This window comes from Ovis canadensis, chromosome 18 (genome assembly GCF_042477335.2).
Source record: "Ovis canadensis isolate MfBH-ARS-UI-01 breed Bighorn chromosome 18, ARS-UI_OviCan_v2, whole genome shotgun sequence".
NCBI classification, from domain to species: Eukaryota; Metazoa; Chordata; class Mammalia; order Artiodactyla; family Bovidae; genus Ovis; species Ovis canadensis.
In genome coordinates this window covers 70,390,423-70,403,273 of record NC_091262.1, presented here as the reverse complement: position 1 = coordinate 70,403,273, position 12,851 = coordinate 70,390,423, and the positions used below count along the sequence as shown (strand labels likewise).

General features: G+C 36.5%; 1 protein-coding gene across 2 annotated transcripts in view; it reads left to right on the top strand.

The window, feature by feature from the left end:
• The window catches only part of ATXN3 (ataxin 3), a 38,377-nt gene extending 25,749 nt beyond the window's left edge, over window positions 1-12,628 (top strand). For both annotated transcript variants that reach the window (XM_069559481.1, XM_069559482.1), the window contains 2 exons: window positions 3,053-3,153; window positions 8,383-12,628. In XM_069559481.1, coding sequence (XP_069415582.1) covers window positions 3,053-3,153; window positions 8,383-8,477 — 196 coding nt within the window. In that variant the 3' untranslated portion in view covers window positions 8,478-12,628. The remainder of the gene's footprint in view (window positions 1-3,052; window positions 3,154-8,382) is intronic.
• Window positions 12,629-12,851: the final 223 nt, after the last annotated feature.

Below are 12,851 nucleotides of genomic sequence, written 5' to 3'. Positions count from 1 at the left end.
TGCACCTATGGGTACCTTATTTTTGACAAAGGAGGCAAGAATATACAATGGGTCAAAGACAGCCTTTTCAATAAATGGTGCTGGGAAAACTGGACAGCTACATGTAAAAGAATGAAATTAGAGTACTTCCTAACACCATACACAAAGATAAAGTCAAAATGGATTAAAGACCTAAATGTAAGACCAGAAACTATAAAACTCTTACAGGAAAACATAGGCAGAACACTGTATGACATAAATCAAGGCAAGATCCTCTATGACCCACCTCCTAGAGTAATGGAAATAAAAACAAAAGTAAACAAGTGGGCCCTGATTAAACTTAAAAGCTTTTGCACAGCAAAGGAAACTGTAAGCAAGGTGTAAGACCACCCTCAGAATGAGAGAAAATAATAGCAAATGAAACAACTGACAAAGGATTAATTTCCAAAATATATAAGCAGTTCATACAACTTAATACCAGAAAAACAACCCAATCAAAAAGTGGGAAAGAGACCTTAACAGACATTTCTCCAAAGAAGACATACAGATGGCTAACAAACACAAGAAAAGATGCTCAACATCACTATTATTAGAGAAATGCAAATCATAACCACGAGATACCACCTTACATCAGTCAGAATGGCCATCATCAAAAAGTCTACAAACAATAAATGCTGGAGAGGGTGTGGAGAAAAGGGAATGCTCTTGCACTATTGGTGGGAATGTAAATTGATACAGCCATGATGGAAGACAGTATGGAGATTCCTTAAAAAACTAGGAATAAAACCACCATATGAGCCAGCAATCCTACTCCTAGGCATATACCCTGAGGAAACCAGAGTTGAAAAAGACACATGTATCTCATTGTTCATTGCAGCGCTGTTTACAATAGCTAGAACATGGAAGCAACCTAGATGCCCATCGACAGATGAATGGATAAAGAAGCTGTGGTACATATACACCATGGAATATTACTCAGCCACAAAAAGAAAAGCGTTTGAGTCAGTTCTGATGAGGTAGATGAACCTAGAACCTATTATACAGAGTGAAGTGAGTCAGAAAGAAAGATAAATATCGTATTCTAACGCACATATATGGGATCTAGAAAAATGGTTCTGAAGAATTTACAGGACAGCAGTGGAGAAACAGACATAGAGAATAGACTTATGGACATGGGGAGAGGGGAAGAGAGGGTGAGATGTATGGAGAGAGTAACATGGAAACTTACATTACCATATGTAAAATAGCCAACAGGAATTTGCTTTATGGCTCAGGAAACTCAAATAGGGGCTGTGTATCAACCTAGAGGGGTGGAATGGGGAAGGAGATGGGAGGGAGGCTCAAAAGGGAGGGGATATATATATACCTATGGCTGATTCATGTTGAGGTTTGACAGAAAACAACAAAATTCTGTGAAGCAATTAACTTTCAATAAAAAAATTTTTTTAAAACAGTAAAGAAAAAAAAAAGAAATACCTTAGAGGGTGAGGTTGATTAAAAAAACAAAGTATCATTCATTACTCCATTAAATAATTTTGTATTCATTAAAAAAAAATTCTGCTTCCTTTAAAAATCCTTTTATGCGTTTTTTGAAAGCTATATAGCTTCTTGCTTAGATTGTCAGCTGTTTATAAGTTTTTTTTTTAATTTTTAGCATATACATATGTATATATATGAAATAATTTTAAATTGATGTAAAAGCAGAAATAGTTCAGAGTTCCTTATACCCTCCACCTAGATTTCCCAATTTTTGATCTTTCTGAACCACTTTACAATAACTTACAATTTCCCATTATATTTCTCAAAGCATAAGTATATTTTCTGAGTATAAGGATACTGTCCTACCTATTTACATCATAACCATCATGTTTAAACGTTTTAATGTGTGAATTGTTATGACATGGATTTTCCTTTTGAAAAAAAATACAGGGAGAATTTACTTTAATGCAGCAGGTATTACTGAAACTTGATAATGCAGTTTAAATAGTTGTTTTCATTTCTTTCATTCATAAAGTATCTGGTGACAAGCACAGGTTTAGGTACTGGAGAAACAAGCAGGATCAGCTTTGTGCTCTCATGTTTATGATTCTACAGAGGGAGACAGGCAAAAGAATATCAGATGATGCTAGTTTATACTGAAAATTAAATGAGAGTGTGCAAATGGCAGGTGGCTGCTTTAGCTCGAACAGTCAGGAAATATCCTGTGTCCATGGGACTCACCAGGCAAGAATACTGGAGTGGGTTGCCATTTCCTCCTTCAAGGGCTCTTCCTGACCTGGGTATCAAATCTGGGTCTCCTACATTGGCAAGGCAGACTTCACCATCAGAGCCACCAGGGAAGCCTCTGAGGAGATACTGAAGCCTAGATACGATTGACAGGAAGGAGCCAGCCATGGAAGGATCATTTTAATCTGCCCGTAATTTGAGATGCTTTATCTTTTCAAAGGTGCTTATTTTCAGTGACTTCCAACAATATTAAGGACCTGTAAACCAACACATTTGCATACAAACAGTGACTCCATTGGTACAATGTGTTATTTTTATGGTGAAAATACCTACCTGTTAATTTGTCTGATAAATGTGAATTTTCTATCTAGGTTTCCTAGGATCAGCACTGTGATGCTTTTCAGTAATTTATGTCAGACTGATTGCTCTTTCTTTAAAAAATTGAAGTGTAGTTGATTTACAATGTGTTAATTTCAGGTGTACAGCAAAATTGTTGAGATATATGTATATATGTATACTCTTTTTCAGATTCTTTTCCATTATATGTTATTGTAAGGTATTGAATATAGTTCCCTATGCTATACAGTAGGACCTTGTTATGTATTTTATATATAGTAGTATATATCTATTAATCCCAAACTCATTTATTCTCCCCCTGCTCTACCCTTTGGTAATCACAAGTTTGTTTTCTGTCAGAATGATTGCTCTTGCCTTCTTCTGGGGTGTTCAAGCCAGTGACACTTTTGTTTCGTGGAACCATTTATTTTCCATGGTAATGGTTTTTCTCATGGCATGTTTATTCTTGGGTTTTGTTTTTTAAATGTACATTCGCTCTTGAATGTTTCAGGCAGCAGCAGCAGCAGCAGCAGCAACAAGCTCTGCCAGGACAGCTTACACATCTGTGTGAAAAGTCGAGCACAAGTTCTGAAGCACCTGACAGGGATCTAGGTACGCCTCCTGACCATACATCATGTTTCTTACCTGCATGCTCTCTTTGACACACAGCCTCCATGTGATTTTTGGCTTTGTAGGCTTTTTTCTCCTCTCTTTATTATACTGAAATTCTTGAATGAATTTGTGACCTACTAAACTTTCTTGGATTAAGGAGCAGGCTAACTCCTTAATGTACTTGTGTCCTTAAAACACTCAATGAATGTTTTGCTTTAAAATTATAAATAGTACTTGCAATGTCACCGTAATTGGTACATTTTCCAAAAGTTTCTCAAAGATAATGAATAATAGTAGGTGGAAAATAAGTTCATTTTACTACTTGGAAAACTGAAAACACTTGAGTGTAGTCTGCATTACAACACAGAAGTCTAGAATTACTTATTAGACCTTGGTTTAATAAATAGGTCTTGAATGTTGGCCAGTTATTGGTAGTAGAAACTGAGTGCAAAAGAAACTATCCAACAAAGAACTTGTAAGTAGGACATGAAAAGAACTCTCAAAACTAAGAAAATAACTCAAAAAGATGGGCAAAGGATTTGAACACTTTACCAGGTATATGGATGAAAATTGGGCATATGGTCAACATCACTAGTCACTAGGGAAATGCAAACCAAACCCACAAAGAGATGCCATTACACACGTACAAGAAAGACTTAAGAAAGTAATTAAATTGACAATACCAAATGCAGGCAAGAATCAGAGCAACTGGGACTCTCATACATTGTTAGTAGGAGTGTAAAATGGTACAACAACTCTGGAAAACAGTTTAGTATTTTCTTACAAACTTAAATGTACACTTAACCATGGAATCCAGTAGTCCAACTCCTAGTTTCTAACCAAGAGAAAAGAAAATTAGATTCACACGAAAACTTACTGTGAATGCTCTAGCTGATTTGTTCATAATAGCCCCAAACAGGAAGCTGCTTAAAGGTTGTTCTTCAGATAAATAGACACAGAAACTGTTAGATCCAAACAAAGGACTACTATTAGCAATAAAAAGGAATGAACTGGTACTTTTTCTTACACATTCTGCTAAGTACAGCTAACAACCCTGGGCTTTTGTGTAAAGCAAATATAAGCAGAATCTGAAAGGCAGAGAGAAGACAGACTGGTTGGGAAGCTCAGGACCAGAGAAAGACAGAGTGGTTAGTAGCCTCGATTTTCTTTTTGCCCCAAGAAAAGCCTACTCTGTGGAGTCGTTGGTCATAGACAAAGCAAGGAAATTCCAGAAAAACATCTGCTTGATTGACTATGCTAAAGTCTTTGACTGTGGGGATCACAGCAAATTGTGGAAAAGTATTAAAAAGATGGGGATACCAGATCACATTACCTGTCTCCTGAGAAACCTATAAGGAGGCAAAAATATACAATGGAGAAAAGACAATCTCTTCAACAAGTGGTGCTGGGAAAACCGGTCAACCACCTGTGAAAGACGGAAACTAGAACACTTTCTAACACCGCACACAAAGATAAACTCAGAATGAATAAAGATCTAAATGTAAGACTGGAAACTATAAAACTCCTAGAGGGAAACATAGGCAGAACACTATCTGACATAAATCACAGCAAGATACTCTATTACCCACCTTCCAGAGGAATGGAAATAAAAACAAAAATAAACAAATGGGACCTAATTAAACTGAAAGCTTTTGCACAACTAAGGAAACTATAAGCAAGGTGAAAAGGGGGCCTTCAGAATGGGAAAAAATATAGCAAACAAAACAACTGACAAAGAATTAATCTCAAAAATGTACAAGCAGCTCATGCAGCTCAATACTAGAAAAACGAACGACCCAATCAAAAAGTGGGCCAAAGAACTAAGCAGACATTTCTCCAAAGAAGACATACAGAGGGCTAAAAAAAACATAAAAAGATGCTCAACATCACTCATTATCAGAGAAATGCAAATCAAAACCATAGTGTACCATCTCATGCCAGTCAGAATGGCTACCATTAAAAAGTCAACAAATGATAAATACTGAGGAGGTTGTGGAGAAAAGGGAACCCTCTTACACTCTTGGTGGGAATGCAAACTGGTACACCTACTATGGAGAACAGTATGCTAAGTCACTTCAGTCGTGTCTGACTCTGTGCAACCCCATAGACGGCAGCCCACCAGGCTCCCCATCCCTGGGATTCTCTAGGCAAGAACACTGGAGTGGTTCGCCATTTCCTTCTCTAATGCATGAAACTGAAAAGTGAAAGTGAAGTCATTGTTGTGTCCGACTCTTCGTGACCCCATGGACTGCAGCCTACCAGGCTCCTCCATCCATGGAATTTTCCAGGCAAGAATACTGGAGTGGGGTGCCATTGCCTTCTCCAGGAGAACAATATGAATATTCCCTTAAAAACCTGGAAATAGAACTGCCATATGACCCAGCAATCCCAGTGCTAGGCATACACAATGAGGAAACCAGAATTGAAAGAGACACATATACCCCAGTGTTCATTGCAGCACTGTTTACAATAGCTAGAACATGAAAGCAACCTAGATGTCCATCGGCAGACGAACGGATAAGGAAGTTGAGGTACATATACACAATGGGATGTTACTCAGCTATAAAAAAAGTGCATTTGAGTCAGTTCTAATGAGTTGGGTGAAACTGGAGCCTATTATACAGAGTGAAGTAAGTCAGAAAGAGAAACACCAGTACAGTATATTAATGCATATATATGGAATTTAGAAAGACAGTAATGACAATCCTATATACAAGGCAGTGAAAGAGACACATGTAAAGAACAGACTTTTGGACTATGTGGGAGAAGGTGAGAGTGGGGTGATTTTGAGAGAACAGCATTGAAGTATGTATATTACCATAGGTGAAAATAGATGACCAGTGCAAGTTCGATGCAGGAAGCAGGGCACTCAAAACTGGTGCTCTGGGACAACCCAGAGGGATGGGATGGGGAGGGATGTCAGAGGGGGGTTCAGGACGAGGGGACACGTGTGCACCCATCCCTGTTCATGTCGATGTGTGGCAAAAACCACCACAATATTGTAATTATCCTCCAACTAAAAAAAAACCTAGACAGTGTATTAAAAAGTAGAGATATTACTTTGCTTACAAAGGTCTGTATAATCAAAGCTATGATTTTTTCAGTAGTCATGTATAGATGTGATAACTGGACAATAAAAAAGGCTGAGCACTGAAGAACTGATGCCTTCGAACTGTGGTGTTGAAGAAGACTCTTGCGAGTCCCTTGTACAACAAAGAGATCCAACCAGTCCATCCTAAAGGAAATCAACCCTGAATATTCATTGGAAGGACGGATGTTGAAGCTGAAGCTCCAGTACTTTGGCCACTTGATGTGAAGAGCTGACTGACTGGAGAAGACCCTGGTGCTGAGAAAGTTTGAAGGCAGAAAGAATAGAGGATGACAGAGAATGAGATGGTTGGATGGCCTCACTGACTCATTGGGCATGAGTTTGACTGGACTCCAGGAGATAGTGAAGGACAGGGAAGCCTGGGGTGGTGCAATCCATGGCATGGCAGAGTCGGACACGACTGAGTGACTGAACAACAATGGGGAACTGTATCCCACCTGCCACAACTAAGAGTTTCCATGCTGCAAGTAAAAGATAACCCCTGTGCCGCACACAACGCACACACACACACACACAAAAAGATCCTGCATGCTGCAACTAAAACATAGCATAGTCAAATAAATAAATACTTAAAAAGAACAGTAGGAGGAAAAAAAATATGTGTAAACACAATAGACTTGCCTCTCCTTTTCAGTTTTCTAAATTATATTTTATGAATGCAGGAAGAATTATAACTGATTTGGTTTTTACTGTAAATTATAGGAAATACTTAAGGCAATTGTAATCAGAGGAAAGTAAAGGGAGGTAAGATTTTTAACTTTCATTTGAACTGGTGCAGCCACTCTGGAAAATAATTTGGTAATTTCTATAAAACCTGAATATACAGTGACAATACAGCCATCAGTTATATTCCCATTTAATCCTAGAGAAATTAAAAGTTCTATCCATGCAAAAACCTGTACTTGAATGTTCATAGCATCTTTGTCATGATAAAAACTGGAAAAAACAAGTGTGCTACAGTAGGTGAATGGCTAAAGCAACTGCGGTACATCCATCCCACGGATACATCTCAGTATTAAAAAGAAACCAGGAACTTCCCTGCTGGTTCAGTGGTTAAGACTTCTGTGCTTCCACTCCTAGGGGCACAGGTTAGGTCATTGGTCAGGGAACTGAGATCCTGCATGGCATGTGGTGTGGTGAAAAGAATTAAAAAAAAATTTTTTTTTAACTTTTTTAAAAAAGAAACTAGTTGCGGATACATGCAGCAGCTTAGATATATTTCAAGGGCATTATGCTGAGTACAAAAAAATAAATCTCAAAAGATCTCACACTGTAGGATTCTAAGTGTGTAGCATTCTAAAAATGACAAATTGATAGAGATGGAAAGCAAATTAGCAGTTGCCTGTAGTAAAGGAATGTCGGAGGGACAGGGAAGAGAAGTGAGTGTGGACAAACAGGGATGGCAGGAGGGAGATTTTGGTGGTTCTCAGTCTGGACTGTGGTGGTGTTGATGGTGGTGGTTACACAGATCTTCACATACAACAAAATACCATAGAACTACGCACAACATTGTAAATACCAATGTCAGTATTCAGATTTAGGTTTGAGCTGAAGTTACGTAAGATTTAATTATTAGGTGAAATTTAGCCAGTGTACACAGGACCTCTTTGAACTATCTTTGCACCTTCCTGTGCATAAATAATTATTTATCAAAACAAACTTTTCAGGTATGTATGTATCATTGACAGACACAAAGTTAAATTTTCTTTCCCTTAGCATAATGCTTTTGTTTAAGATGCCATATTCAAAGGTTACATACACAATGCATGATTCCATTTGTGTTGACATGCAGGAAAAGGCAGAACTGTAGGGCAAAAAACATGTCAGTGGTTGCCTAAACCTAGGGATTGGGACTGACTGCAAAGACAGCATGAGGGAATATTTGGGTGCATGGAATGGTTCTGTCTGTATCTGGGTGGTGGTGATGGTTATACCACTTGGTATTTGTCAAAACTTGAGGAACTGTCAAAGAGTGGATTTTACTGTCTGTAAACTTTCAGAATCAAAAAAAAAGGAAAGAAACTATAGTAGTCAAGTAAATAGTTTCTGAGCACTTACCTTTTGATGACTTTGGAAATTTTCCAGAACTTTCTAAGGAATGTGTGTTTTATCCCCAACAGGTGATTCTATGAGTGAAGAAGACATGCTTCAGGCAGCTGTGACCATGTCTTTAGAAACTGTTAGAAGTAATCTCAAAACAGAAGGAAAAAAGTAATACCTTTCACAAATCATTTAGATATTCAGTCTTTCCAATATTGTCCTGTGTGATTACAGCATAGGGTCCATTTTGGTAATGTGTCAAAGAGAACAATTTTCAACAGAGGAAAAAAGGCTTAGGTGGTTTGCAAACAAAACAATAATAAGGTGGAAAAATACATCAGTTTTAGGCCTAAAAAATGATCCTCCAAACACTAGCCAAAGAGGCATTCAGCAATTAAAGAAATTTAAAAGAGTTTTCTAAATGTTCTTTTTTCTTTCTTGAGTGTGCAATATCTAACATATCTAAAATTAGGGCATTTTTCTTGGATCTTTTTGCAGACCAACTAATTATAACTAGCTCTGGCCACAGAACTTTCCCCACACACTTTGTCTTCTTTTCCTCCCTTCTGCATAGTGAATCTGGCTCACTTTTATCATCTAAGAGTTGCTCTTATTTCTCTTTAACCAAATTAACCTTGTAGGACAGTGTATTCTCCGTTTTGATAATAGCAGCAGTTCCAGGATAAGCTGTTTTCCTTCTGACTGTATCATGCACTTGGGTGGTTTCTCATCTTTATTTTCTCTGATCACAGTTTCCCTGTTACCTGGTTTTCATTATTTTCTACTACTCTGTTGAAAGACGGTAATGTTTCTTGAGGTTTTTAAGCCCTCTGAGAAGGGATCATTATTTCATGACTCCGGTGCATTCCTGTACTCTGAAATGAGCTCTACACAAGTATTTGAGAGTAAAAGAGAACTGTCACATGTGAGCACATCCGTTGTCAGATGCTTTGTGGCTCTCTCCTCAGTTATGTCAGAACTTTAAGGCTGTGTTGTAACCCTCTTTCCTGCACCCTGTTATTTCCTTTTCTTTTGAAATTGAGAAAAATAGGAGGAGCATGGTGTGCAAGTTTCCTTCTGTTGCATACAGTGTATGGAAAACAACATGCAGTGCCCACTGTGAATGTGTGATAGATGAAATTTGGCCTTCAGTTTTAGTAGCAGTTTCATTTCATTTTTCCTCTTGTGACTGGAGCTGTTTACAGTTGAGTTAGGAAGTGTGGATGTCTGCTTCTGCTGTACATCTTTTCATAAGTAGAGAGAGCTTGCCAGAGATAACCGTTTAGAACATGAAAATTTACCAACAAAACTGCATTGAAATTTGTACTGTGACTTGACACTTGCATCATGTTTAAATAGCTTCGAATTACAGAAGGCACAGTACTGAATGGATTTGTAAATAAGAAAGTCTTTAGTTTTGATAAACATTCTTTAATTGGGATGCAGAGAGTCTTGCTGGGTCATTGCAGTGGGATGATTTTTGTGAAAATTAACCATGTCTCTCTGAAATGGGCCTTTTAGATTCTCCCCTTCCCTCATTCTCCATCCCCCTTTGAAGCCCTTTTGAATGTTGAATTGTTCATTAGCTAAAATTTAAGAAGAAATTTCATCTGACAACTTAGAAAATTAAAGTATGATATGTTGCCATACCCTGGTGTATGGCTACACACATTTTATCAGGGAATTTTTTGATGTAGGATTTATTGCTAACTGAAAAGAGATGAGAAAATACCTTTTATTTATGATTATGAAATAGCTTTTACTTGGATAGAGACAGACTTTTTAAGTCATTATTTTGTGCCAAGTTAAGTTTTATGAAGTTCCCCTTACATAAAGTTAGACAGTTTTATTTTAAAATCTAAAGTTTTCTTTTGACAATTGAAAATGTTTCAGAAGAATTATAAACTTTTAGAAGTGCAAGGGATGTTGGAGTTTGGTACTACTCCCTGAGATTTACAAACCAAAATATTTTAAGACTGGACATTTCTGTAGTTAACCCAAGTATGCTAGTCATATTTTCCATGGATATTTGACCTGTATCTTTTCTCATTGAAAAAAAGAAAAACATTAATTCTTATATTTGAATTGATGAACTACTTGATACAAAAGTGAAAAAGCGAATATACTTTAAAAAGTTTTAACCTTGAAAGTTTATAAAGTTCTTATATTACACACCCTTGCTAAAGCACTTAAAGGAATATAGGATGTTGACCTTCTTTTGTTAGGGTATTTTTTTAAAGCAGGGCTGAGCACACACTGGATATATTTGAATGTGTTTAGTTTGTTGTGAAATTGTTACATTTGGCAGGCAGACTCAGAATCACTAGTAAACTGCCATTTTGTGTGGATTGACATAAATATTATTGAACATTTAGATTCCATTTCTTAATTGATTGGCTAGTATGTAAAGATGCCAATACTCATAACCACAGTAAGAAAATGTTTAAGTTACACAAAGTCATAGTTTACACACGTAGTACGGTTTACTTTAAACCACCTGCAAGTCAGAAACAATGAAATTCACTGTAACTGTCCTGCTAACAACTTTTATTTATAGAAAGATTTCCATTTTGTTTTACCAATTGGGAACACCTTAATGTTTAATATTTAAACTATTGGTATCATTTTTCTAATGTATAATTTGTATTACTGGGATAAAGTAAGTACCATGGCAATGCTAGTGTTATAAGTGAAGTTTAAACAAGCTTTGGAAATAACACTTTCACACTGATAGATGTCATGGATTTAATAAGTAGTTATTTATGTTTCAGAAATTCAGAGTAGTTAATATCTAATCTAAACCATCATTAAACATTTTTACCGTAATTAACATACAAATATTTCAGTAATGCAAGTAGTTTGAAAGGCTGCTGCAGGTAAACTGTATTTCACCTCTAAGATCTTGGCCAAATAATTTACAATTCACAGAATATTTAAGGTGCTTTCTTTCTTTAAAACTTAATTTTTCTTAATTGAGGCTTTATTCATGCCATAGTTAATGAAGAAAAACTCCAAACTAGTTGAGGAGCAAAACTACCCATACTCTACATTGTTTCATTTGATGTTAAGTCAAATAAAGTAAGTTTTATGCCAGTAAGAGCCTAAGACATTTCCAATGTCTGCATGTTTGATACTGGTTTTAAATAGTATCACACTAGTGCCAAGATTTACTAAATGTCTTAAAGTTGGCCCATTTGGAGGTGTGCAAATGCAAAAAAGATTGGTTCTCAGTGCACAAGCAAAAATGTAATGATAATACTTGAAATTCCTTAGATTGAAAAACAAATCTTAATGTTTTAAATTCTTAAGAGGATTCAATCAGTAATATTGATGACTTCTATTAGAAACTTTGTCTGCAATTGGAGGGACCTATGGCCACTACTTTCAAAGTTAATTGTTGCAGCTGGGCCCTGACAAGTATGGAGATATTACAGATGTGATCTTAATTAAGAAAAATCAGATTGGATTATTTATTTCAGCAGTATAAGTAATTTTTCATATTTTCAAAATAAAAACTTTGCTTCATTTCTGGTCCCTTTGTAACCAGCATCTTTTGTTAAAGAAATGAATGAACTTGTGTTCTTTTTTAAATACAGAAAATATTTTTGTTTCATTTTGCTTTCATGAATGAAAATATTATTGACATGGTTGTTTAATTCTTGAATTTTGATTTTTTTTTTCAAGAAAATGTCTGCTATTTTAATTTTTTTTTGCAAAATAGTCTGGCATTTTCAAAAATTAATGCTACTAACCACATCTAAATTATTGCAATTGGCATGTTTAGTTATCATAGTATGTCAATAAATGTTTAAGACCATGGATTCATAAGACAGGGAGTAGAAAGCATTTGTGAAACATATTTGGAAATTCCTGATTCATTTAGGAAGCACTTCACTTGTCTCTTGCATAGTTCAAAAGTGAATATTTTCAGGAATTTTTTAAGGAGGAAAACATACATTTGAATGTGATTACCTAATTTCTACAACACTGGACTAGTAGGAATGCATTTTTAAAAATTACTGTTCTGTATAAGTAACCTTTGAAATTCAAGTAAAGAATTAAAGGCATCCTTTTGGCCACGACACAGGTGCACTGTGGCAGTGCCATTTGCTCAGGACCCAGCTCTGCAGCCCTGTTGTGTGTGCTGTCCTCTCTGAGTTGTCTTGCCGTTAATACACACACAGGCCTTCCTGTCTGGTCCTTAGAAAAGCCGGGCTTCCAAAGCACTGTTGAACACTGAGGATACTGTTGTTAATGTGGATGTTTGATGAGTTGTATTTTAAATATCAAAAATTATTAAATAAAGATAATGTTTGCTTTTTTTTACTTCCATTTGTATTTATTGTTAAATTCGTAGCTTTGCCTTCAAAGTGTGGTTGGAGCATTTACACCACTGAGAGCTTTTCAGAAATGCTAAGTTTCAGGCCACACTCCCACCTACAGAAACAGAACCTGCATTTTTACCAAGATCCCTGGGAGATTCCCACACAGAGTGAATGTGAGAAGCATTATTTTATGGACGTGGTGATAAATGAAGCTGGCTACGGCC